The sequence below is a fragment of the Megascapheus bottae genome, chromosome 9, assembly GCF_031878675.1.
Source record: "Megascapheus bottae isolate mThoBot1 chromosome 9, mThoBot2.hap1, whole genome shotgun sequence".
NCBI classification, from domain to species: domain Eukaryota; kingdom Metazoa; phylum Chordata; class Mammalia; order Rodentia; family Geomyidae; genus Megascapheus; species Megascapheus bottae.
Window position 1 is genome coordinate 39,714,623 of NC_143517.1, and position 27,133 is coordinate 39,741,755.

The 27,133-nt window shown below is 34.4% G+C and overlaps 1 protein-coding gene across 1 annotated transcript in view; it reads left to right on the plus strand.

Moving 5' to 3' along the window:
- The window catches only part of Vps13b (vacuolar protein sorting 13 homolog B), a 494,062-nt gene that overhangs the window by 102,324 nt on the left and 364,605 nt on the right, over positions 1 to 27,133 (plus strand). Inside the window, exon 18 of the mRNA XM_090339134.1 lies at positions 26,586 to 26,720. Within this exon, the coding sequence (XP_090195260.1) occupies positions 26,586 to 26,720 (135 nt within the window). The remainder of the gene's footprint in view (positions 1 to 26,585; positions 26,721 to 27,133) is intronic.

Here is a 27,133-nt window from a genome sequence, read left to right on the forward strand (position 1 = left end):
TTTCTAGTGGACACTTTATTCTTTCTGAGTGCATGCTTTTTCACAGATTAGTTTTATTTTATATTTACATAGTAAGATGGCTTGGCCTGATTTTTGTCCTGGGAGTATGTAATTGAATTGACAGGTTATATGAAGTTGAATAGAAATTTTAATGAGTTGTAAAAAGCAGTTCTTGATTTTGCCCTGGTAACTAGTACATTATTTTTAAGGAAGTGGTCTAGGCGGCTCAACATGAATAAGACTTCAACTTACCTAGTAGCTTTTAGAGTATGTGAATGCTTGGGGTTTAAATATGCTAGAGTTATTCAAGCTCAGAGATATAATATATATGTAAATTATATATGAATATCATGCTTTTAAAGATTCTTTAAAAATTTATTCACATTAGTATATTTCTTTTCTTCATCAACAGATTTATAGAGAACCTTATTAATACCAGATAAATGTAAGGTGCTGAGTTTATAAATGGGAAGCGGCACAGATTGGCTGAGTTGCACCTTTAATAGCGAAATGGATTATAAGCACATACTTATAAATGTAGTTAGTCTTGCTATATGTTGAAAAGGAAGACAGAAAAAAGAGCAGATTATTATATTTGAAGGGCTTATAGGAGAGTTGATTCTTTGTGGTTGGATGCTTGGAGAAAGGGAAGGAGCCAGCCACATACTAACAGTGGATTGTAGGTTTTGTGGTAACTTTTTTTTTTTTTTTTGTGCCAGTCTTTGGGCTTGAAATCAGGGCCTGAGCACTGTCCTTGGGTTTCTCAAGGCTAGAGCTCTACCACTTGAGCCACAGTGCCACCTTCGGCTTTTTCTATGAATGTGGTATGGTGGAATCGAACCCAGGTCTTCATTCATGCTAGGCAAGCACTCTACCAGTAGGCCAAACTTCTGGCCTGTGGTAACTTTTTACTTATATTTTTCTTTTTCTTTTTTTTTTGTGGGTCATGGCGCTTGAACTCTGGGCCTAGGCACTGTCCCTGAGCTCTTCAGCTCAAGGCTACTGCCCTACCCCTGGGCCTGGGTGCTGTCCCTGAGCTCTTCAGCTCAAGGCTACCACTCTACCTTTGAGCTAAGCCTCCCTTCTGTTTTCGATAGGTTAATTGGAGATAAAGAGTCTCAGGTCCTATTGTGCCCATTTTCTAGAGGTTAATTGGAGTCTTAGGTCCTATTGTGCCTGGGCTGGCTTTGAACCTTGATCCTCAGATCTCAGTCTCCTGTAGCTAGAGTTATAGGCATGACGTACCACTCCTGACCTAATTATATTTTTTCATATGAAATAAATTCTCTATGCATTTTTAAAAGAATCCATTTTTATTTTACATGTAAAAAGTGATTTTTGAAATGGATGCTACTATCTGGGTTCTTTAGGAAGAAAACATCGAGATAAAGTTAGGATTGCAAACTACCTGAAAAGAAGAGGGAAGGGGATAGGATTAGACACAGAGTGGTCACATGAAGAAGATTGCCAATCAAACAGGAAAATTTGTTGGAGAACTGCCTTGGTGGACATGAATAGGCACTTCAACTACCACCTGTAAGATTTTGACTATGGGCTTCTCCAGAATATGCCTATGAGTAGAAACCTGACGCAAATTGTAGACCCTAACAAAAGGAAGCTTTTATTCAATCATGCTACTTTCAACTAGATTATGTGTTCTTTGTTATTTAAGGATCACATTTATCTGATCTGTTTGCCACAGAGATGAGGGTAAGGAAAGACTTTATGCATGCGTTGATACAGTAAGTTAATAAATATAATTGGCTATTACTAGGAGTAATGCTGAGTGTGGATAATGTAAACAAAGCAAACATTCCTTTTCTTATGTACAGCAAAGGGAAGGAGGAAGAATTTTCCAAGTTGAAGTCATTGAGTATAAAGGGCCTTTTATAAGCAAAAGCTTGACCTAAAGGAGATACAGAAAGACCACTTTGCCTGGTGAATTCTGTGTGTGTGTGTGTGTGTGTGTGTGTGTGTGTGTGTGTGTGTGTGTGTGTGTGTGTGTGTGTATGTGTGTAGGATGCATTAAGAAATTGTGGAAGGAAATGAGATCAGAGTGTTTGGCAAAACCATATTCTAGAGACTTGCAAGCCACAGAAAGGCGTTTAGATTTTATTTTAATTACAGTGGGAAGTCATTTTGGTGGGTATTAACCAAGTTAATGCAGTTTTATTTATGGTTTAGAAAATTTTCTAACTTTCTGCTTACCAAGTTCTATATTCAATGATCATAATGTTAATATGTCTTGACTTCTGACTTGACATTATATAGTTACTTAGGAGAATTCTTTATATCATTGATAATGGTATAACATTATAGGAAATACATGTGTCAGTTCCATTATCTGAGCTTATTTCATATTTACCATATTATAATATTAATATATTTATAAATATTTTCCTTCATTACCCAGGGAATCATTTTAATTTTAGTTTAGTATATAGGATATTTATTTGGTCTTTTGTTCTTTTTAGCTCTGAATAAAAGCAAGAAAATATCTGTTAGGAATTTTATTTAGATACATTAAAGTCTTAATCTGAGTGTTTTGAGAGTCTTTAAAGTTTTAACTAGTTTCTTATTATTAGATCTGTGTACTTTCCATGTATAGTACAGGACATGGAATATAGTAAGGATCTATAAATAGAATGCTGACTTTCAGAGCCATTTTAAATATTTTGTTATTCATTAGAATTCAAAAGTGGCTCCCTCATCTGAAAGCAAATTTTAGAACTTTATCCTTACCAAAATGCTGAGTAATACAGAATGATTTTACTCTTACTTAAAACTTGCATTATTTATTGAAAACTAAGCTTCAGTTGTGAGAAATGTCTTCTTAATGGTCAAGTTTGAAACTTGGCCTCATTTATTAACCATGTGATTTAAGCAAGTTTCTTTATCTCTTTAACACTTTTTTCTTCCTCTGTCACAGAGGACAAGTAGTCATAGGATTTATAGTCCTATAGTCGGAAGTAAGTGGAATAATACAGAATATTTTTCATATCAAGGCCATTCTGTAAATAGAAGTTTTTTTTAATTCTCTTTTTTATATATTTTTTATTGTAATTAATAGAAGGGTTACATGATATTTGCCAGATAGATGGTGCATTAATTCCCATACATTGATACCCTTTCACATGTCTTGGTCCACATTTCCCTCCCCCCACCCCCAACCCTTATCTTGTTTTCCCCCCTTCCCTATCCAATTTCAAATAACCAAATACAAATATATCTGATATATCAGGTAACAAAGTGAGATACTGTAACAATATGAGATAACCAAGGGACAGCAAAAGAGATGAGAGATAACATAGTACCTTAAGAACAACAATCATTCATTGTATGGCTTATGTTTCTATATCCTCGAGATCCTTTCATTTAGTGTCCTACTATATGGCCTTTTGTATCAAGGTTTTGCTCTATTGCAAATCTCTGCTAGAAGAGCCCAAGGTTTCTACTGATTATGACAAATGAGGGAAACCATTGAGCCTAAGTTCCTTTGAGTCTGGCTTACTTCACTTAATATGATTTTTTTCTAAGTCTTTCCATTTCTTTTTCTCTCTCTTTCTTTCTTTCTTTCTTTCTTTCTTTCTTTCTTTCTTTCTTTCTTTCTTTCTTTCTTTCTTTCTTTGTGTGTATATGTAAGAGAGAGTATATGTGTGTGTGTGAGAGGGAAGGAGGGAGGGAGGGAGAGAGAGAAGGGAGGGAGGGAGGGAGGGAGGGAGGGAGGGAGAGAGAGAGAGAGAGAGAGAGAGAGAGAGAGAGAGAGAGAGAGAGAGAGAGAGAGAGAGAGAGATTGACTTGCTATATTGACCAGGCTGATTTTGAGCTCAAAATCCTCACGCCTCAGTTTCCTGAGGAAGTGAAACTGAGTTATTTGCCACTACTCCTAGGATAGTTACTGTTAATTGTAATTATTAATTACTATATTAATTATAGATAGAATTAGGAATCAGTTTGAGTTGGGTGCTGGTGGCTCATACATGTGTTTCTAACTTCTCAGAAGGCTGAGATATGAAGATCAAGGTTCAAAGCCAGCCAGGGAAGGAAAGTCCATGAGACTCTTCTCTCTAGTAAACTACTCAAAAAAGCTTTAAAGTGGTGCTGTGGTTCAAAGTCATATAGCGCTAGTCTTGAACAAAAGAAGCTCAGGGACAATACCCAGGCTCAGAGGTCGAGCACAAGGTCAGGCAAAAAGATAAAAAAGGAGAAGAATCAATGGAAATTCAGTCAAATCTTTTCTTTCTTCAGCTACCTTTTAAAGGTTGAATAGTAGAGTCATTTTTATATAATTTCTTGGTTTTTAATTTTTTTTTTTTGCCAGTCTTTGGGCTTGAACTCAGGGCCTGAGCACTCGGGCTTTCTCAAGACTAGAGCTCTACTACTTAAGCCACCATACCACTTCTGGCTTTCTTCTATGTATGTGGTACTAGGGAATCGAACTCAGATCTTTGTGCATGCTAGGCAAGCACTCTATCACTAGGACAAATCTCTGGCCCCCTAACTTTCTTTTTTAGAAGACCAGAAAAATATTGTTTAGTATTATTGTACTACATAGTACTGTTGAACAAAATAGAGAGAACTAGAAGAGGAAAAAAGGCATTTTGGCATCCTTGAATTTATAAAGATGGATCATTTTTAGTGATTGAGGCAAACCTCTGATATTTACTTATTTTAAAATACGAATAATGTTGTTTGGGATATATAAATGTAATTTCAAAATTGTTAGTGAAGCCAATGTAAAAAAAGAATACAAGACCCATATAATGTGTGATTATTGTTTTTATTGTGCTATGTTTTCTCTCATCTCCTTTGTTGTTCCTTGGTTATCTCATATTGTTACAGAATCTCACCTTGTTATCTGATATATTATTATATATATGTTTATTTGTTTATTTGAAATAGGATAGGGAAGGGAGAAAACAAGATGAGGGGATGGGGTGGGGAGAGGAAAATGGGAACAAAAACATGAGAAGGGGTAGCAGTGTTTGTTAAGTAATGCACCTTCTGTCTGGTGAATATAACGTAATCCTTCCATTAATTACAATAAAATATATTTAAAAGAAAACAAAACAAAACAAAAAAGAATACGTCACTATTTGTCTATCATTATAGTTTACAAGTATTGAAACCTAATATTAAAAATGAAAGATGGCCAGGAGTTTGGCCTAGTGGTAGAGTGCTTGCCTGGTATGCACAAAGACCCGGGTTCGATTCCTCGGTACCACATGCATAGAAAAAAGCTGGAAGTGGTGCTGAGGCTCAAGTGGTAGAGCTCTAGCCTTGAGAAAGTCCAAGGACAGTGCTCAGGCCCTGAGCTCAAGCCCAGGACTGGCAAAAAAAAAAAAAAAAAAAAGAAAATAATTTAAATACTGAATCATTAATAGATTGTTAGCAAAAAGTAGGTTTTAAAAGTAATTATTGCTATACTGCAGTGACCAGTCTAAAACAATTGCAGTGATTTAAGCTTTTCAGTGTTTATGCTCATCAGTGGGTTTTTCTTCTTGAATGTGGGAGTGGCTCTATGATATACTTTTGACTAGTGGATTTGGGTGAAACTGGTATTGTTTATGAAAGCTAAGTTTTTGAAAACTTTATAGTTTGAATATGGGCTCTTGATGAACCCCTACACTAAGTATGAAATCCATTGATAGTATAATGTTATAAGGAAGCTCAAGCTTCTTTATAAGTGCACATAATGTGCTAATGTGAGGAAGGAGAGAGACAGATGCTTATCTGACTCTCAGCTATTTTGAGAAGTTGTCTAATGACTCAAGTGGCAGAGTGCTAGCTTTAAGGAAAAAGTCCAAGGACAGTGTTCACGCCCTGAGTTTAAGCCTTAGGACTAGCGCGTGTGCGTGCGTGTACACACACACACACACACACACACACACACACACACACACACTTTTGTAGCTAGGAGCCAGTGTATCATGCCTCTAATTGTTTTATTCAGAAGATGGAGAACCTGAAGATTGTGGTTCAAAGCCAGCTTGGGTAGTAAAGTATGTGAGACTCCCTCTCCAGTTAATTAGCAAATTGCCAGATAGAGACTCCATCTCAGATTTACCAGCAAGATACCAGACTAGGGGCTATGGATCATATATGTTAGAGTATCAGCAGTGAGGAAGAGTTCACTCAAGGGCTGTAAGTATAAGTCTCTCTCTCTGTCTCTCTGTCTCTCTGTCTCTCTCTCCACACACACACACACAAACACACACGTGCACATACACACGGATTGTTGGTTCAAGCCACCAAATTCGAGGGTAGCAGCAGCAAAGTATAAGTTACTGTTCATTAGTATTTGTATAAAATGTCTTTTTTTAGTGGAAATTAAATAACATGATTTTCTCTTCATTCTTAATATTGACACATTACTAAACCACAGTATTTTGGGGGTCAAAGCATGCTGATACTTAAGACAGAACTTCAGGTAGTTAGACGTCCTGAGGTTAAGAATCCAGCCAAATCTAACCAGAAGATGTATTTAAGGAAGTTTTAAAATGCCATTAATTAAGGGCCGGGAGTTTGGTCTAGCGGTAGAGTGCTTGCCTAGCATGCACAAAGACCTGGGTTTGATTCCTCAGTACCATATACATAGAAAAAGCTGGAAAATGGTGTTATGACTCAAGAGGCAGAGCTCTAGCCTTGAGAAAGCCCAAGGGCAGTGCTCAGGCCCTGAGTTTATGCCCTGGGACTGGCAAAAAAAAAAAAAAAAAAGAAAAAGAAAAAGCCATGAATTACATCGGCTGCACCAGCATTTGCTGTTTATAGTTATACAAAACAATACAGATCTGAGATAAATTGCTTTACAGGAATTTAAATAATTAAAACCTCCAATTCTATTCCCCTCATTTATTTTCACTTTTTCTACTTTAGAGGTTTTTTTTTTTTTTTTTTTTTTTTTTTTTTTGCCAGTCCTGGGCTTAAGCTCAGGGTCTGAGCACTGTCCTTGGATTTTTCTCAAGGCTAGAGTTCTACCACTTGAGCCTCAGTACCACTTCCGGCGTTTTCTAAATATCTGGTACCAAGGAATCGAACCTGGGTCTTCGTGCATGCTAGGCAAGTACTCTACCACTAGGCAAACCTCCCGGTCCCTTTAGAGGGTATTTTGATAGCTCACTTAAAGTAAAGCAGTTTAGAGGTTATTTTAATAGCTCACTTAAAGTAAAGCAGATCTTAATAAGGTTAAGCTTCAAGAGGATGACATTTATATCAGAAAAAAATGTAATATTTAAGTACCTTTGTGCATTCCAAATAGGAAAAACATGAATTCCCTGATGTTAGAGACTGGTGTTTCCAGATTACTAGCTCTTTGACCTTAAGTTCACTGAAGATTAGTATATTAGGCATAATTCATTCAAACTCATTTTCTAAGTTATCTTTCATGTTTTATCAACTGCCAGGTAGAATCTGAGTGTTTTTGGGGAAATGTAGTTAGTCATAATTACCAACTGGTTGAAACGTTTACAAGGTATATTAAAGAATATTAATAAGGTCACATTTAATTTTAAGGGCTTTCATGTGATTGTGAAATGACCAGGTCTTGTGCCTTTGTATTTTTTTTTCCTTTTCTTTCATTTTTCTCTTTTGCCAGTCCTGGGGCTTGAACTCTGGGCCTGAGCACTGTCCTTGGGCTTTCCTCAAGGCTAGTGTTCTGCCACTTGAGCCACAGCACCACTTCTGGCATGTTTCTGTGTATGTGATACCAAGGAATTAAACCTGGGTCTTCCTGCATGCTATGCAAGCACTCTACTGCTAGGTCAAATCCTGGCCGGCTTTTGTATATTCCTCTGTCTAGTTTTAGGCGAACATATTTTCAACTCTTAAGTGGGAAGCAAATATTAATTGCATTTGTAATTTAACATTGCATTGAGACATGCACCTTAAGTGTATATAAAGATATAATTATAAATATGATGTGGAACTGGCAAATATTTTAAAATGAAAATTTTGATTTATAAATATACAATTACAATTATAGAGTATACTTGGTACATATTATAGTCAAGATGTAGAATTGCATTACTTTAAGAATGAATTTGAAAATCATTGTACATTTTATAATGCATATATTAAGTTGTATTGTTTCATTTACAACTAAAGAACAAATTTCACTTTTCTCCAGCTATTTTAAGAAGAACTTAAGTGTACTTAAATATGACACAATCCTCTAGTTATTTGTAAGACTAGCATAATCATAAATTTCCCATTCATGTTTTTTCCAAAAATACTAACACATATTGTTCTCACTGGACCTGTTCTAGGGATGACTAATCCAACTGTTGAGGTCTCCCTTTATGTGTTTGATGGAACACTTGGTTTGCTGGACCACAGCTGTGTGTTTATGTGCAGTGCACACCTGCAGGGTCCTGACAAATAGCTGTAGTATGCAGAGGATACAAAATTACCCTGGCAGTGCTGCAAATAAGGAAGTTTCTGTTTTGAAGTCCATATGTGTGTGTGCTTGAGATGCCAGCTGGTGTATTTATGTTGCATGCACAGATGTAAAACTGCCAACTGATTTTATACCAAATGAAGTCTAATCTTTTTATATGTACTTTGTGTCAAAGTTATGAAGTGATATGAATGTTCTCACGACTTAGGTCTTTTAAAATACCCTGCTATTAAAAATATGAACTCATGATTAGGAAAGGGGATAGTGACATTAGGTGATATTTTAAAACTATTTCTACTAAGAATGTTATTGCTATATTACTAGATAAATAAATAAAATTTTGATTTATTATAGTCATTAATAATATACCCTCTTATGTGAGAATCATTTGGCTCTCTGTTGAATGCAATTTATGAATATTGAAATTTGAAAGACAAAGTTATATAGCTGCTTGAAGGCTTTGATTTGAATTTTCTATTTTCAAGTATACTTGTTTTTAGTAATTTGAAATGATACTACATTTTTGGCAGTTTTATTAGTGTATTCAAATTTGTTCTGTAGCTATAAATTGTTGAGTAGCTATAAATACTAGGAACAATATTTTCTAAAGCTATAGAAAATTTACAACCAATATAAATGTACTAGAAAAAGAAATTGGTCATTAGAATCCTTGATGTGAACATTTAAAAAATATATTCCCTTTAATCAAATGAACCACGTCTCACTTAGTGTGATCACCTTAAAGAACATTTGAAAGGTGGAAAATATTCAAATTAATATCACTAAAATGAACAACTCTTGTTTAATTGAAAATTTAAAAAACTTAAACTTATATTTAAAACTATTCTTTTTGTATTAGTCAGAATCATAGTCCCCTGGAATGACCCTAGTTTGCTAGCTAACTTTAGTTCTTCAGTATATAGTTGAGTTGTGATAATATACCTAGATATATTTTCAAAATACTGACTTATTATGCTTTGAATATGTACAAAATAGGATATTTTAGACTTTTCATAATAGGAACAGCTTATCTGTGTAGTTATATTTGGATTTGGTTTAACTGTAATTTCTTTATGGTCTTCATTTTATTGTCTTATTGAACATGAATGTTTGCTAGTTGAGGAACAGAATTCTAGTACTTACCCAATCATACTCATTGTCATATTAGAAAATATTAATGATATTATAAAGAAATCTATTCTACTCAGTTGTGCATCTGAAACATAGTAACATTTCCTGTTTGTAGATCTAAATAAATCTATTCTCCTAATTATATTATCTTTTGCTTCTAGACCTCTACTATCCTAGTTTCTTCTTTTATAGTTCTTTGTTTTATTTGCCTTTCTAATACACTTAGCAAAATTAGTAATCTGACAAATGTTTTTTATTAATAGTCTTGGTTTGTTTTTCATTCATTGTTAAGCATGGTCCAGTTTTTAACATAAAGAGAACATATTTGGGGGCTGGGAGTTTAGCCTATTGGTAGAGTGTTTAGCTTGCATGAAGACTAGGGTTTAATTCCTTGGTACCACATACATAGGAAAAAGCTGGATGTGATAGAGTCCTAGCCTGGAGAAAGTTCAAGGACAGTGCTCAGGCCCTGGGCTTAAGCCCAGGACTGGCCAAAAAACCCCCCTCAAAACAAAAACAACAAACAAACATATATGGTATTCCTTTTGGCACAATTGTACTATAAGTCTTGCTTTTATTGGGTTTCAGTAAATGTGGGAAGTGTCTGTACTTTCAGCATTGTGTCAGTCTTAAAAGTGAAATTTGATTGCATCGGGTTTCTCAATTTCTGTGGACATTTTAATCTGAATTAAGACTATACACGAGAAAGAACAGTGGAAAAGAAACCATACTTTCTTTTACCTGACTTGAATGATAGAATTTTTCCTGACAGTGTATAATTTATAATAAAGTACATTAAAAAAAGCCCAGAAAATTTTAGATATAAAGGTCAGGAAAGCAACAAAAAATAAGTGAGTAAACTGGTCAGGATACAGACAAACCTTAGTCCTGATCCTCATAGTTGTATGACATTAGTTTCTTAGAAGTTTAATTAAATCTTCCACCACAGAGGTTGAATAACAATTATAATTTAATATTGATATTTAAAAATAATGGGCAGAAAAGTTTTTCTATGGCCAGAGTGTAGTGCTATTTCTTTAGTAGAAGTAGCAGCAGCAGCAGCAGCAGCAGCAGCAGCAGCAGCAGCAGCAGCAGCAGCAGCAGCAGTTTGAAATAGTTCAATACATAGGAAATAAAAAATTATGTATCAAGTTAATCCAGGAAAAGATTGCAGTAGGAAGGCTTAATTGTTGTCTTACATTATTTCCATTAGACTATTTTTGAAGACAGACTTAACCTTTCATTTTACAGCTAAAAGCCAGAACTTTTTATTACTCATTTGAGAGATTATGTTCCATATATTGCTTGGTTATTTAGTGCCAGGACCAACTGCCTTTAGTAGAGTATCACTTCAAACACTATTGCCGCCACTGCAGGTTGCAAGCACATGATTGAAGGCTTCTAGTTCTCAGTTCATGCCCAGATGTCTTTCAATAACTATAGTCAGTAATTTCTTCAAATTGCTCACTTTATCAGCAGCACATGTCATCAATCCTGAAATGGTTGATCAAGTCAGACTGCAGAATCCTTAGCTTACAGATGCAGCTGCAAACAGGTGAACAGGCAGAAAGTAATTTGTGCAGCTTGGTGGCTGTCAGACGAAAGACAGACAATCTGTGTTTAAAACAGATTGCAGGCCTTGTATGGGCCAGACAAAAGGGATTTCTCCAACTGCAAATAATTCCAAGGTTAACATATTTTCCTTTCTGCCATTAGGTGATTTGTTCAAATTGGAAACAATGAACATTATAAATCTACATGGAAACCAGAGACAAGATGAAAGAGAAAATCAGATTGCTAAATACATTTTCATTTGTCTTTCTATAGAAGTACAACTGGCATTCATATAACCTATTTCCCCACAAATTAAACGAGGCTCTACAATAATTCTTTGAAATATACATTATAAATGTTTCAGGTATCATTAAGAATTTCTGATATTAAACAACTGTATATATCTTATGATCAATAATTTTGGTTTTAAGAATTTTCAATTTGTAGATATTAGAATTCTCTTTCATCAAATATTATTTAATGTTTCCCTTGAAACTTAATAAATGTAGATTTAAAGGAAGCTTATGCCCAGTTATATCCTGCTTTAGCATGTAAGAATATAGTTATAAAGCAAAAATTCTGATGAAGAGAAGAATTTCCATACTCTATATATTTCAAACAATGTATCCTCACATCTTTTTTCCTTGAAGCTATTGGAATGTGTCCCTGAAAGATACCAGATTGTGTTTGTAAAATGTCACATTTTAGAAGGCTCTTCCATCACAGCATTAAGAGTATTTGTCATTTTATCTGTGAATCTCAAAATTTATAAATAATGTTATTAGGGCCTAAATCTGTAGAGTATCACTCCTCAGAATTAGCCTTACTCTGTATCAAACTAGTAAGAAAGGCAACCTGTATTTTACTTGCTTTATGAGTACTTCAAAGTAAAAAAAAACACAAACTACTGAAGATCTACAACATGTAAATATATACGTATGTAAGACATTTAGATATTTAAAATATGTGTCCATATACATGAATGTCAGCATGCTTGCATGCATGTGTGTGTTCCATACATAACATAGTCCTGTTACCTCCCATTACTTACGTCTGTGATACATAATTGATTTATACCTGTAAGTCAATGTGACTGATTTATTCTCTTTTGTTCTTTGGCTATCATGTTTTCTCTTGTTTCACAATTTATTATTTGGTTATTTTTAGTAACTGATAGAGTTATATGACATAGTTGTTTAAAATCATAGTCTTTATTGTCGAATCTTATTCAAGTCCTACTTCAGCATATTGTGACTTCACACAAGTTACTAAACCAATTGAATCTTCACTTTTAGTGATGCTAATTACCTTTTCTTACTCCTTTTATTGTATTAAAATTTTTTTATTGTAATTAGTAAAAGGGTTACATGATATTTGCCAGATAGAAGGTGCATTAATTCACATACATTGATACCCTTTCACATGTCTTGGTATCCATTACCCTCCCCCCCCCACACCTCCCACCCGTCTTGGTTTTCCCCCCTTCCCTATCCAATTTCAAATAACCAAATACAAATAAATTCAATATATCAGATAACAAAGTGAGATACTATAACAATATGAGATAACCAAGGGACAGCAAAGGAGATGAGAGACAACATAGTACATTAAGGACAACAATCATTCGTTATATGGCTTTTGTTTCAATATCCTGGAGGTCCTTTCAATTAGCTTCATACTATATGGCCTTATATATCAAGATTTTGCTCTATTGCAGATCTCTGCTAGTAGAGCCCAAGGTTTCTACTGATTATTATTGTATTATTATTGTATTGATTATTATTGTAGTAAAATTTTTATAAAGCATTTTGCCTGAAGTCTTACCCTTTTTAAAACAATAACCTTTATCCATTACCCGGTAAAATTTAAATATCTGTTGTAAAAGGAATATTTTTGTCTTGTTTCTATCTTCCTAGCAGTTTTTAAATTGTAATTTGAATACCATAGGAGCTCAGTAACTAATTGGAATGAATTTTAATTAATAAATTGTTGAGTCTATTTTAGAGTTTTTGTCAGTTATAACAATCTTGTTAAATAACTTGACTTCAGAATACATATGATTTTTGTGTGTAGAGAAACAGCAATATAAATATTTTAATTCCTTTTATTTCACCTAACACTAGTGAATTGTTTTCACTATATTTTTCAAATATCGTTGACCTTTTTTTCTTTTTTGTCCATCATGGAGCTTGAACTCTGGGGCCTGGGTGCTGTCACTGAGCTCTTCAGCTCAAGGCTAGCACCCTGTCCCTTGAGCCACAGTGCCACTTCCGGTTTTCTAGTGATTAATTGGAGGTAAGAGTCTCATGGTCTTTAGTACTGGCTGACTTTGAACCATGATCCTCGCATCTCAGTCTCCTGTGTAGCTAGGATCATAGGCATGAGCCACTGCACCCAGCTCATTGACTTTTAATGATAGTCTATTCTGCACATATATACCTCTGTGGCCTTTTTTCTTGATTCATCTTTGTTCCTCTTTATTTTTAGGTAAAAAATTTATAGGTTCAAAAACACAGAGTTCTTAAACTCTGGACTGTGTACTACCTTCATATCAAATATTGTTTTCCTTAGAGGAGTATTAAAGATGTCTAAACAATATGGATGGCTAGGTCCTCCATTAGACCTGATATTTTGGAATCTTTGAGCCTGGGGCCTAGATATTGGTTTCTCCTAGCTACTCAGGAGACTGAGATCTAAGGACCACAGCTTAATGCCAACCTGGGCAGTAAAGCCCATGAGGCTCTTATATCCAATTAAACTCCACCAAGCCAGAACTGGAACTGTGGCTAAGGTGGTGGAACACTAGCTTTGTACACATAAGCTCTGGGACAGTGCTCAGACTTTGAGTTGCCCCAGGACTGGCACCTCTCTCCACCCCCATCTCCACCGACCCCCCCCCCAAAAAAAGCGGAAAAAAGACAGGTTCTTTAGTTTCATTTTTAGACTTAAACTATTTTAAAGTGAAATCTGAGATCTGATCATTTCTCTATTTGTCTAAACAAGAAAGTAGGAGAATTTGTGTGCCAGTACTTGGGCTTGAACTCAGGGCCTGGGTACTTACCCTTATCTTTTTTGCTCAGTGTTGGCATTCTACCACTGAACCTCAACTGTTATTTTTGTTTTTGTTTGTTACTTAGTTGGAGATAAGAGTCACATGACCATCCTCAGATCTTAGCCCTAAGCAGCTAGCATTATAGGAGTAAGCCACCAGCACCTGGCAGACAGACAGACATTGTCTGTCTGTCTGTCTGTCTGTCTGGCTGGCTGGCTGGCTGTCTCTCTCTCTCTCTCTCTTTTTCTCTCTCCCCCCCTTGCATTAATCTAATGTGGAAATGGGATTGAGAACAACTGCTTATGGTCTAACATGGCCTAAATATGACCTGTGGGTCAAACCATCTCATCACCTGTTTTTACTTGGAATGTAAATAATCAGCATTGTTGTTTATAGTTATTGTCTTTATACTACATTGTCAGAGTTGAATAAGTTTAACAGAGACTATATGCTTGCAAATCATAATATATTAATATGTCTCCATTTATGAAAAATGTTTCGCATTCCCCACTTTAGATTATGAGCTTTAAATATCAAAGCTTTCATATTTGTAGATTTCAAGCTTGTTAGTGTTCAATATACTCAATTAGTAAATTATGGTTTTTTTTTTGCTTAGCTTTTTATTTTTTGTCTCATATACTGTGAGCTATTTAAATGATAATACAGTTAGATGATTTTGTCTGGTTGAGTTTAAATTGAAGTTCATTATTTGATCCTTAGTTATTACTGGCCTTAGATTATTTTATGAGGGCACCAGCAAGGGGCAGTGTGGAGCTTTTTGCCTTACACAATTAGTTGTTTTTTTTTTTTTTTCCTCCTTGTCCTTTACAACCCATTGTTTTCTAATATAGTGAAAAGGGTATTCTAATGTTTTATGGCATTGCTAAGTTATTATTTTATACTCATACAAACATCTTAGTTCTTTATCATCATTTTATATTCATAAATATATTGGTTTTTATTTAAAATTACCTTCAGTCTTCTTCTTATCCATTGTTCCTAATTTTTAGATCTGAGTTGCATTTTTATCATCATTACTCTTTTAGAAACTACCTTCATTCATGTAGGGAGTTTGGCAGTGACTGAAATATTTGAGCCTTGAAAATATCTCAGTGATTTAATTAGAAAGGAGGTTGATTTAATTTGATTTAATTTGTCCCTTTAGTAGATCAATATTAGGTTAGCTTTTGTTGCTAGTGTGGCAATTTTTAGCTTGTAGGTTGCTCAAGAGAAAAATATAGACACAAAGTACCTCACTTAGGCTTCTATTTTAGTCTCTTAGAATGTTATACTAAACAAGTTTTAACTACAACTGTACAAATTATAGTTTAAGGATTATGCCTTACCATCTGTGTTCCCAATAAACAATATACATAAATATGCTACATACTTATTAAGAGAGTAAGATCACCATCATAAAGATATTTTTTTCATTGACTTGCTAAATAAAGTGAATATGCTGTTTAAGGCGAGGGGAAAACAAATAAAGCACCTAGGCAGGTAACTGATGGCAGTCCAAATGACTGATCAGAGTCTTTATATGTGTCGGTAACATGGTGTGCAATATAAGCTGAAATATTTTCCACAAGGGAGGAAAACGGAATAGGTTACATACGCTGTTCCTAAGTGCAATGAATATAAAACTCCATTACTCACTTTAAGCAGGTGCTTTTTATATGAGCCTTTAAAGAAATATAAAACTGCTGGTGAAACGATTGGTGTGTACAGACACTTAGCTTCTTCCACTGGTAGATGAGATAAAAAGGCTAATAACATTTTTGTAAACATTTCAATAATGATTAATAGATTGATGATTAATTTTTACTTAGTGTAATAACTACCACTGTAATACTACATAGTATATGAAATTTATGACTTAATTATAAAAGTTCATTTTGCAGGACCAGGATAATTTTAATTTTTTTCTTTGTTAATGCTTAGAAAATACTACTCAAACTGGGTGTGGTGGCTCACAGATGTAATCCTGTAATCCTAGCTACTTAGGAGGCTGAGATCTGAGGATCACAGTTCAAAGTCCGTCTGGGTGTCTGGCCACTAAAATCTAAAATCCAGGAGACTGTTATCTTCAGTTAGCCACCAGAAAACTGGAAGTGGTGCTGTAGCTCAAGGTGTAGGGCGATAGTCTTGAGCTGTAGAGCTCAGGGACAACACCCAGGTTCAGAGTTCAAGTTACACAACTGACAAAAAAAGAAAAAGAAAAAATTACTCAAAATATTTTTTCAGGATGCATATATATATATATATATAAATATGTTGATGAACTAAAAAATTTCTTTGTAGTTTTAAAGTTTAGTTCTAAAGGAATTACAGAGTATTTAATAGGTATTATAACTGGATAAATTTTGAAGTATGTGAGATGTCGTTAGGACCACTGTGTAGTTGTGTAGAATATTAAAATCTATAATGATTTTCTGTGGTTCTACTTACACATACAAATCTTAATATATTTCTGTTCTCACATTTTGAGCATTTAGAGAGAACAAGCAACTGTTGTTTAAGCGTTGAATGTTCTTTTGCAAATGGATTTTCATGTCTATGGAAGAGAAATTAAAAGAATATTTAAAAGTTGTTTTGAAATTTGTTCTGGACTAGTGATTGAACATTGGACTTTTTGATGAGTTTTTTTCTCCTTTGAGCTCCTCTCTCTCCCCCTCCCTCCGTCTCTGTCTCCCTGTCCTCCTTCTCCTCTCTCTACGTCTCTCCCTCTCTTCCTCTCTCCCTCTCTCCCTCTCTCCCTCTCTCCTCTCTCCTCTCTCCTCTACCTTAATCCCTCCTCCTTCCCCTCTTCCCTCCTGCTCTGTAATTAGATTTAAACTCACAGATTTGTTTATTATCTTTAAGTTTCAAAAGCGGGGTTTCAAGCCTGGCGCCATTGACTTAGCTCTGTAATCCTACCAATTCACGAAGTTGAGATCTAAGGATCGTGGTTCAAAGCTAGCCCAATCACTAAAGACCACAAGTCTCTTACCTCCAGTTAACCACTAGAAACCAAAAGTTGCGCTGTGGTCCAAAGGGTAGAGCGTTAGCCTTGAGCTGAAGAGCTCAGGGACAGCGCCCAGGCGCAGAGTTCAAGTCAAGTCCTGGGACTGACCAAAAAAAAAAAAAAAAAAAAAAGGAAAGCAGTTTCAGTTTAACAAATCAGTTTTTGAGTTTGTGAGTACAGTGTGCCCTTTCCATCATTCTTTCCCAACTAATGTGTAGTTCTATTTTCTGTCCTATCTTGATACCCCCTCCACTCCAATAACAAGGTTTCAGCTTCCTGCTCACACACTCTGGTTTTGTTTTGTGCCAGTCCTGGGGTTTGAACTCGGGACTGCACATTTTTGCACAAGGCTAGTTGAGCCACAGTACCATTGAAAATAAGAGTGTCCCATACTTTTTTGCTGATTTTGAACCTCAATTCTCAGATCTCAGCCTTCAGAGAAACTAGGACTACAGGTGTGAGCCACCTGTGCTCATTTTTGAAGTGTACAATATAGTTGTATTTTATGCATTTGGAATAATGCACAATTACCAAGTTCTCTTTTTTTGCTTCCTTCTCTAATGTCACCTGATAGATTCTAATCTATTCTCTGTCTATGAATTTCTCTATTACAAATACATCATATGAAAAGATTTCTAATATGTAGCTTTGTTTTCTTTCTGTGTAATTCTTGGGAGGTTATACAATTCATGTCTATGTAAGCACACCCTCTCCCACGCCTCCCTCTGCCTCACTATACAGGGGTCTTGAACTAAGGGCCTGGCCACTGTCCCTTGAGTTTTATTTTTTATTTTCCCCAAGGTTAGCTCTAGTACTGAGCCACAGCTTTACTTCTGGCTTTTTGATGGTTAGAGATTAGAGTTTCATGGATATTGACTGGTGTTTCGTATTTACTAGACAAGTTCTCTACCAACTTGAGCCATCCTTTTGCTTTATTTTTCAGATGTGTTTTTGTGCTTTTGTCCGTCTGACTTTAGTAGTATAGGTCTGTACTACCATATTCAGGTTGCTTTTGAGATAGGGGTCTTACTAATTTTTTGCCCAGGCTGTCTTTGAACTGTGATCCTCTTATATACTTCCTGAGTAGCTGGGATTATAGACATATGCCATCATGCTTAGCCAGTCTTACTTTTTTAATTGGTGTACTTGTATCACTTATAATTAATATAACTTTTGTCAGGTCTTAAGTGTGCCATTTACTTTTCTGTTGTTTGTTTTTTTTTTCTTTGCTTCTTTGGCATGGCTTGTTGTGGGTTACTTGAAAAAAATAAAAATAAAAATTTTATTTTGATTTTTGTGCGATGATTTTGAGTATATGCCCTTAGAATTTTAAATCTGTTTTAATATAGCTTACTGGTACCATTGTTATTTAAGTGCAGTATATAAAAATATGCTTTTCATTATGTCTTGCCTTTCTGTACTCTCTGTACTCTTCCTTGATTATAATAGTTTTGGGTTTTTTTTTTTTTTTTTTTTGGTGGGTCATGGGGCTTGAACTAGGCCCGGGTGCTGTCCCTGAACTCTTCAGCTCAAGGCTACTGCCCTACCCTTGAGCCAAGCCCCACTTGATTATAATAGTTTTAAACAATTTCTCTATGTATATTGAGAACTACACGAGGTATTTGTTCTTCAGCAGCAAGTACAACTTAAGAGGAAGAATTGATCTTATATGTTTAATTTACTTGGCTTCTTATCATATTCACTTTTTTCTTCAGCTAATTTTTTTTCCCAGTTGTGTTGTTTGAACTCAGGGCCTGAGTACTGTCCTTGGACTTTTCTCAAGGATAGAGCTCTACCACTTGAGCCACACCACCACTTCCAGCTTTTTTCTATGTACCAGGGTACCGAGGAATCGAATCCCGGTCTTCATGCATGCTAGGCAAGCACTCTACCTCTAGGCCAAACTCCCGGAAGTTTTTAACTTTATTCTTTATATTTGGACAACTAGCTTCAGCTCTTTTGTGATTGGAACCCAGTTCTTTTGTGATGAAAAGCTTCCTTATTGAGAATTTGCCATTCCTCTTCATTCTTGAAGATATATCTGTATATAAATACAGATATGTATAAGATATACACATCTATATTTGCTACACTTAGGCTTTACTGTGAAACTTTTTAAATTAAACTTTTTGAAATTTAGTTAATCTTATGGTTTCAGATTTCTGTAGTAAAAGACAACTTCTACCTAATTTGTAACTTCTAGTTTCTAATATTTTTCTTTGTGTAGTTTTCATTATGGCTAGAATGATTATAATTATGCCATTTTATGTTCAATTTTTAAAAATTTCCTAATATATATTTTGCATGTCTTTATATAAGTACCCAATAGTTCATGCTTTTAAAGATAATATGATAGTAATCTTTCTTAATGTACCTAATTCTGTGATGATATTTACTATGATATTTTGCGATGGTCACATGAACATTTTTTCCCTTAAAATTATTTTTTTGGATAAATCCCCAGAACTGAAATAACTTGGTAACAGATTATAAAGATTAAAAATAACACATATTGAGTATTATTTCCTAAGCCATTCCATGAATGGAACTTGGGATGATATTTTTTAAGAGACCCAGTAGTATTCTTAATAGATGGTACAGGCAAAATGATGTGTTTTCTTTTAATTTACTTATATTAAAGTTGAATTAAAACTTATTATTAAATTCAAATAAATATGTTTGTGTTTGTGTGTGAATGTATGTGTGTGTGTGTGCGTGCGCTTATGGCGAGGATAGAACTCAGAGCTTCAGGTAGTTTTTTTTTTTTTTTTTTTTTTTTTTTGCTTAAGGTTTTCACTCTATCCTTTGGACTATAGCTACTGGTTTTTTGTTGTCTAATTGGAAATAAGAGTCTTACAGGGTTGTTTGCCTGGGCTAGCTTTGAACCCTGATTCTCACATCTTAGCCTTCTTAATAGCTAGGATTACAGTTGTGAGGTATAAACCAGATTGATCTTTCTTACGGTGACATCTATTCTTATCATTTTTGTCTTTGCTTTTTTATTTTTCACTACTGATTGAATTATGGGTTCATTCAACAAGTATTGCATGTTTTCTTAAGTGATTTGTTTTTATTGTGTTTGTTAAGGGGGCTCTAAAGTGTTAATAAAAATTAAAGTCAGTGGAAGCACTGAGGAGGCTGTGGCATGGAGTCTATATGAGTGTTACTGGACCCCGGCCTTCTGCCTCCTTTGGACCTGCCTAGTTCACCACCTGATAATAATAGTGAATAGTGCTGTCTTTGTGTGTGTCTGTGCACACATGTGTGCATGTGTTCATGAACATAAGCTAGCTACTCTAGGGGTTGAACTCAGGACTTAAGGTCTGAGGTCTATCCATCCCTAAGCTATATTGCTCAAACCTAGCTCTTTAACTCTTGAGCCACAGCTTTACTTTTGGCTTTTTGGTGGCTGATTGGATGTAAGAGTCTCATGCCCTTTCTTTCCCAGGGCTGGTTTCAGACTGCTTTCTTTAGATCTAAACTTCATGAGAATTACAGATGTGAACCACTGGCACCTAATGTGTCCAGTCCTTTTAAAGAAACATATCCATACTGTTTCAGTTGTTGGTCCTATTATAAATCTTTTTTTTTTTTTTTTTTGTGGCTCATGGAGCTTGAACTCTGGATTTGGGTACTGTCCCTGAGCTCTTCAGTTCAAAGCTTCCGCCCTACTCCTTGAGCCAGAGCCCCACTTTCGGTTGTTTTCTAGAGGTTAATTGGAGATAAGAATCTCACGGTTTTTAGTGCTGGGCTGGCTTTGAACCATGATCCTCAGATCTCACCCTCCTGAGTAGCTAGGATTACAGGCATGAGCTACTGTGCCTGACATCTATTATAATTCTTAAGTGCACCTTAAACACAAAGCCAAATTGACAGCCAAACAACAAACACTTCTTTATTAAGAAGCAAGGAATTATACAATCAGTTTTCAAGAAGCAGTAAGCAAAAATCCTAGTTTAGGGCATACAGTCCAAAAGAACTGAAATCAGTATATCATAGTGATGTCTCTGCTCCCAGTTTTATTACAATATTATTTATAGTAGCCATGATATGGAAACAAGCCAAAAACCAATCAGTGTACAAATGGAGAAATGTGTGTGTGTGTGCGCACATGCACACACCCACACCATACCATTTTGTTTTTAGTCGCACATTGAGATCAATTCCAAATCACTTGAAGATGAATCTAGAGCAGTTGGAGAATGATTTAGTAAAATACAATGTTGATTATCACAGGGGTTAGGGAAGGATGTTGATCAAAGTTTCAGTTTGCCAGAAAGATTATTAAATGCTAGTGATCTATTGTATAGTAAGTTTTATGATAGTGTGCATTTCTTCTTTTTCTTTCTTGATACTGTACATTTCATTGTAGTTGAAGGAATTTTCAATTTCCTTACCACAAAACACACTTGATGGTAAAAGAAAAACTATACACTGGGATATGATAAATTATACAGGATTCTAGACATTCACAGAAAATGAGACCAAAGGTGGAAATTGTTAAAATTTAATTTTGTAGTAAGGGTGATTTATAGAGGGGTTACAATTACATGAGTAAGGTAATGAGTACATTTCTTGTCAAACATTTGTTACCCCCTAGTCACAGGAGGAAATTTTTAGGAGTGGATCAGAAAGGTACAATAGCTATATGCATCTGATCTGGTAAAATAACATTTATCAAAATGAACATTTATCAAAATGATTGAAGTTTTTTTTGTTGTGGTTGCTGCTTTTTTCCCCCTTTGTCTTGTTTGCTCATTTAGTTGTCTTTGGGAGGGTAAGGGGGAGCATAGAACTGGTGAACAATACAGTTGTGGTAATCAGTAGACTCTAAGTTAAAAATGAACTGTACAATTTGTAGATGGGGAGTGGAGAGAAAAAATAGGAGGGAGAAATTAAATGTACTCTTTACCTGACTTATGTAACTATAAACCCCTTTACACATCACCTTTACAATACCAATAAATTTTTAAAAAGATAAATATTTGAAATGATACATGTTAATTTATACATGTAATGAAATACCACTCTTTGGTTTATGTAACTTGTCATTAAAAACAAAGTAATAAATAAAGTAAGATGGATGAACCTAGAGTTTCAAGATGTATTTCAGAAGTAGAACTGAGAAAAAAAAGAAAGCTAAATTACAACTAAAATTATCTTTGAATCATTTAATCTATTTCCAAGTTTCTGTGTTTGAAATATTAAGGCTTATATTTTGTTTATTAGACTTTACAAACTGAAAGGTTGAAAAACAGCTTGACATCCAGTTGGTCTTACAGTTATAGGAAGTAGAATGATATTAACAAGTCTAAGTACTAGAATTTTTCTTTATTTCTACATTTACGACTTTCACTGTTTATTGGGCTTCTGACAGCTTAGCTTCATCAAATTGCTGAAAAGCTGAGGAAGAATTTGCAATGCTTACTTTTGGGAAATAAGCTCTTTACTAGTGTATTAACTCCATTTTCCAAACTTTGAGCAATCTGAAATTTTTTCTGCCTAGACAGATAGCAAAGAAATATATATATATATATATATATATATATTTATCTACACACACACACACACACACACACACACACACACACACACACACACACACACACACTCCCATTTCAATTCCAGTCAGCTGGTGTTGTCAGGAGCTCTGTGCATTCACTATTGATAAGCTATACATCAGTTCCTCATTATTCCTTCACTTATATGAATTGAGCGTCACAAATTCAAGCTTGATTGTTTGTATTAACAGAAAGAGTAATTTGAGTTTAGCAGGTAAACTTATGGAGTGCTTTTATGCCAAATGCGCTGCTAGCCATTGTCCACTTATCATTTCAGTCAGTGTTCATGATTACACTTAAGGCAGCTAGTGACAATACTTATTAACAGATTAGAAAAGTGTAATAGAGCAGCTACTTTAGAACACAGTATTTTTAATATTGCATATCCTATTGCTTCCTCATTTATATCATGGATGGAGTCTCAGGGAGGATAATATTCATTTGTAAGCTCTTTTTACTTATAAAACATACAACACTAGTTCTAAAAAGTAAAATTGAAGAAGAGGAAGAGGGAAATGAGGAAGAAAGGAAAAATAGAAGAATGGAGGATTTGGGGAAGGAGGAGTGAGAAGGAAAGGAAAAACTGAAAACAAGAGAGCTTACGTTGGCATGGTTTACTGTGGCCACCTTAGTAATAACTGAGCTTGCTTTCTAATTATCAAACGTAGCTGGGGACCCTAAGGGAGGAGTTGGAAATGACATGCTTATTCCATAAGCTCACAATTTCAAAAGTAGATTGTTTTAAAAATCCTCTTAATTTCCAAGTTAATAAAGAATATTTGTGATGGCTTTGATTGGAAGGAAGAAGGAGCATTCCCAGAGAATTTGTGAATACAGAGCTGTCTTCAGTTAGCTTTTAATTTTCTGTATTATTTAGAAATCACTAGTTGAATATGATATGGAGGGTCCTTGTGACATATCTGGGCATATTCTTTGAACTCTGGTAATATATTTGCAAAAGAAAGCCTTGTGTAAAATAACTGATGAAATGTCCTATTAATAGTGAGAGTGAATAGAAACTCTCAGTGGCTAAACTAGAATTCTAGAATGTTAGGAAATTCTTTTAAACAATATGAAATTTATGTTTAAAATGATCAAATCCTGATTAAGTAAAAGATGGAGTTCAGACTATATTAGAGGTAAGATATCAGTAAAATCTAGAAAATGTTTAAAGAAATATATATATTAGAGAAGTTCAGATTTTATTAGAAGGAATAAGTAGCAAATTAAGAACTTTCATAGAGATTATTATTGAATTTCAAAGATTTTTAAGGAAGCTATCCAGAATGTAGTACTGAAATAATATAGATGGAAATGGTAAATACGGGTCCCTTGATTTGGATACCAGGAAGAGAGGTTTTTTTTTTTTTATATTTTATAGACTCCCATAAAAAAATACACCAGAAGCAGTATTTGGCCTTGACATGATTGATAGACAATGTGAACTTTCATGTTTAAGAATCATAAATCTCAAGCAGGAAAAAAATATCCAGTCCTGTAAGTAGACACATTATGGTATATATGTGGTGTGCGAAAGATAAGTGTAAACCTCCATTACACAATTAGGGGAAAATGAAACTAATGGTATTATCTGCCAACATATGTTAATTTTTAAATACTCCCATATGTGATAATGAAAATGTCAAGGAAAGATTTGTAATAGATTTGTATTGGAAGAATGGTACTAAGTTTTCTGATATTCTTTTCCTTCAACACGTGCACGTGCAGTCTAGTGATTGTTACCTTTTCAGATAAAATGAGTTCTTGCATCTTATCAGACTATACTAATAATGTATAAATTCTTTAGTAATGTAATTAGGCTCTATCTCCTTCCAAATCAAAACAATTATTTTTCACTTATACCCTGAAGGTTCCTGTACCTGGAATCATAATAGACTAAAAAGTTTAAGTAAATAAGCTTGGGAAGGTTGTTGTTATTATTAGTTTTCCATTTTTTAAAGATAATTTGAAAAGAACAGTTTGGGCCATAGTGCAGCTGAAAAGAAGGTATAAAGATTTTTCATTTTCCTTCTCTGACTTATTCCATACATATATGGCCTTCCCGAATATCAATATCCTCTATTTGTTTTACTGATAAACTGACATTGTCATATAGTCATGCAAATCCATAGTTACTTTAGGTTCAGTTTTAGTACTGTGCATCCTGTGAGTTTGTGCAATGTGTGCACTCACTGTTTAGAATCATACAGTGTATTCACAGTCTCCAAATCCTCTCTGCTCTGCATATTCTTCAATGCTCGCAATCCTTGGTAGTTACTGATCTTTTTATTGTATTCATACTTTGCTTTTTCTAGAAGATTATATACTTAGAATCCTGTAGTCCATGAACTGTTGGTCCCCTTCTGTGCAATTTTAGGCATAGAACCCAGAGCCTCTGCAATGCTAGGCAAGTATACAAAGCTCCAGTAATTATAATGAGTTATTGCAATTATGAATTAATCTGCCATAATTATTGGTGTGTAGAATTTTGTATGGGTTTAAATTTTAACTCCTTTGGATAACTACTCAGGTGCAATTGCTAGATTATATGGCAAGAGTATGTTTTGTAAGAAACTAACAAACTTTCATGGGTTCTGGTTGCTAGAAGGTTCTGGATAACCTTTTTTGTTGTTTTTAGTAAATTACAGCCTGTAACAAAAAGGGTAGCCCTTTCTGTGTGTGTGTTTTTTTTTTAGAGCAATCACTTAAATAAAAGCTCCTTGGATATTTGCCCATAAGTTTCTAAAATGCACGATTTATTGCATACATGTTTAGATACTACTTGATTACTGTTGGACTTGAGAGTACTGTAGTATTTTATTTTTGGTCTAATACATTTTGACAAACTTAGTGCCTTAACACAACAGATGTTTTTAGACAATAATGTCTATATTAGAGGCCTTTTGTGAAGATTGAGTGATTTTATATGCATAATACATAGTAAGTTTTAAATAAATGTTAGATGATGATGATAGTGATGATGAATCCTTAAAATGGTTATGATTTGTCCTCACTGCTAGTGCTGTCAGAACAGTGTTCATTAGGATTCTTTGCCTATTCAGATCACATTTTCAAATCAATCATTTTATGATAATTATTCTTTATTCTTTATCCTTCAACAAGTAGTATGCAATAGATATGTTAATATTTATCTTTTTGTTAATTGATAAAATTTTTTTAATGTATGAGATTCCTTTTGCTTTAAAATGTTATATTTTTTTCTGATTATTTGCTTCAGTTTTATTGGAATTTTGGTATGGATGCTCATTTGTTAGAAGTATCATATCCATTATTGGGTATTTATGACCATCCCTGGTTCTTTTTTTAATATAATTTTTATTGTAATTAATAGAAGGGTTACATTATATTCAGCAAATAGAAGATGCTTTACTTCACAAACATTGATTTCCTTTCTCATGTTTTGGTCCCATTTTCCCTTCCTCCCTCTCAAGATGTTATGTTTTAAATTAAGAACCTTGTTATTTTATATCTCTTCATTCCATGTGATCAATACATTTTGTTACTCTGGTATCTTTCTCTGTAAATATCTCCACCGAAATATATGTTTCAAAAGAATATTATAAAGTCAAGTATGATTTTTAAAAACTCGTCTGTTTTTAAAGTAAATATTTGTACATTTGATTTTATTTCTTGAACTTGACTAATCAAGAACCGAGTACACAAATATAGTTATGAGAGTTCAGCCCATTTATTTAAAAATTTTATCCTTTCGCCTTTTAAACACTGGATTCTGAAACTTAACACAAATACTGTGAGAACATCTGAAGTAGATAATTAAAGTATAATTAAGTTTAAATGCCTTGGTGAAGGAGTATAAAAATTATTTAAATTCAATCGGCTAGTACATTTGCAGTTTTCTTTTATTAGGTGTGAAATCTAAGAATCCCCTGCCAACTCTTGAGGGCTCAATCCAGAATCTTGAATTGAAGTACTGCAGCACATCATTGGTCAAATGTGCCTCTGGGACTATGGGATCAATAAAAATTTGTGCCAAAGCCCCAGGTATGTGCAGCTGGATCGTGTAAAACTTTATTGCCTGTATAGGAGAATTGGCCTTACATTTTACAAGGAGCGTTACTGAAACAAGACTTTACTCATTGTTCCTATGAATCAGAGGTTTTAATTTTTTAAATTGCCTTAGAAAAATTTTTAATAGTGCCAGGATGATACTTCTTGACTTTGACGAATTAATTTTTATTTAAGAAAGGAACTTTGCAGTTTTAAGAATAGGTACGGAGGGGGAAAATAACATTCTGATACTTTTTGGGGAGAATTTGGAGTTGCATGTGACAGTTAAATATTAAATTAAAATGTTAGTATTATAGGATTAAATAAAATCTAGTAGTTTTCAGAATCATAATTGACTTTGCTTTTTTCTACTAGTATTTCATAATGTTTTCCTCAAATTATTCGTA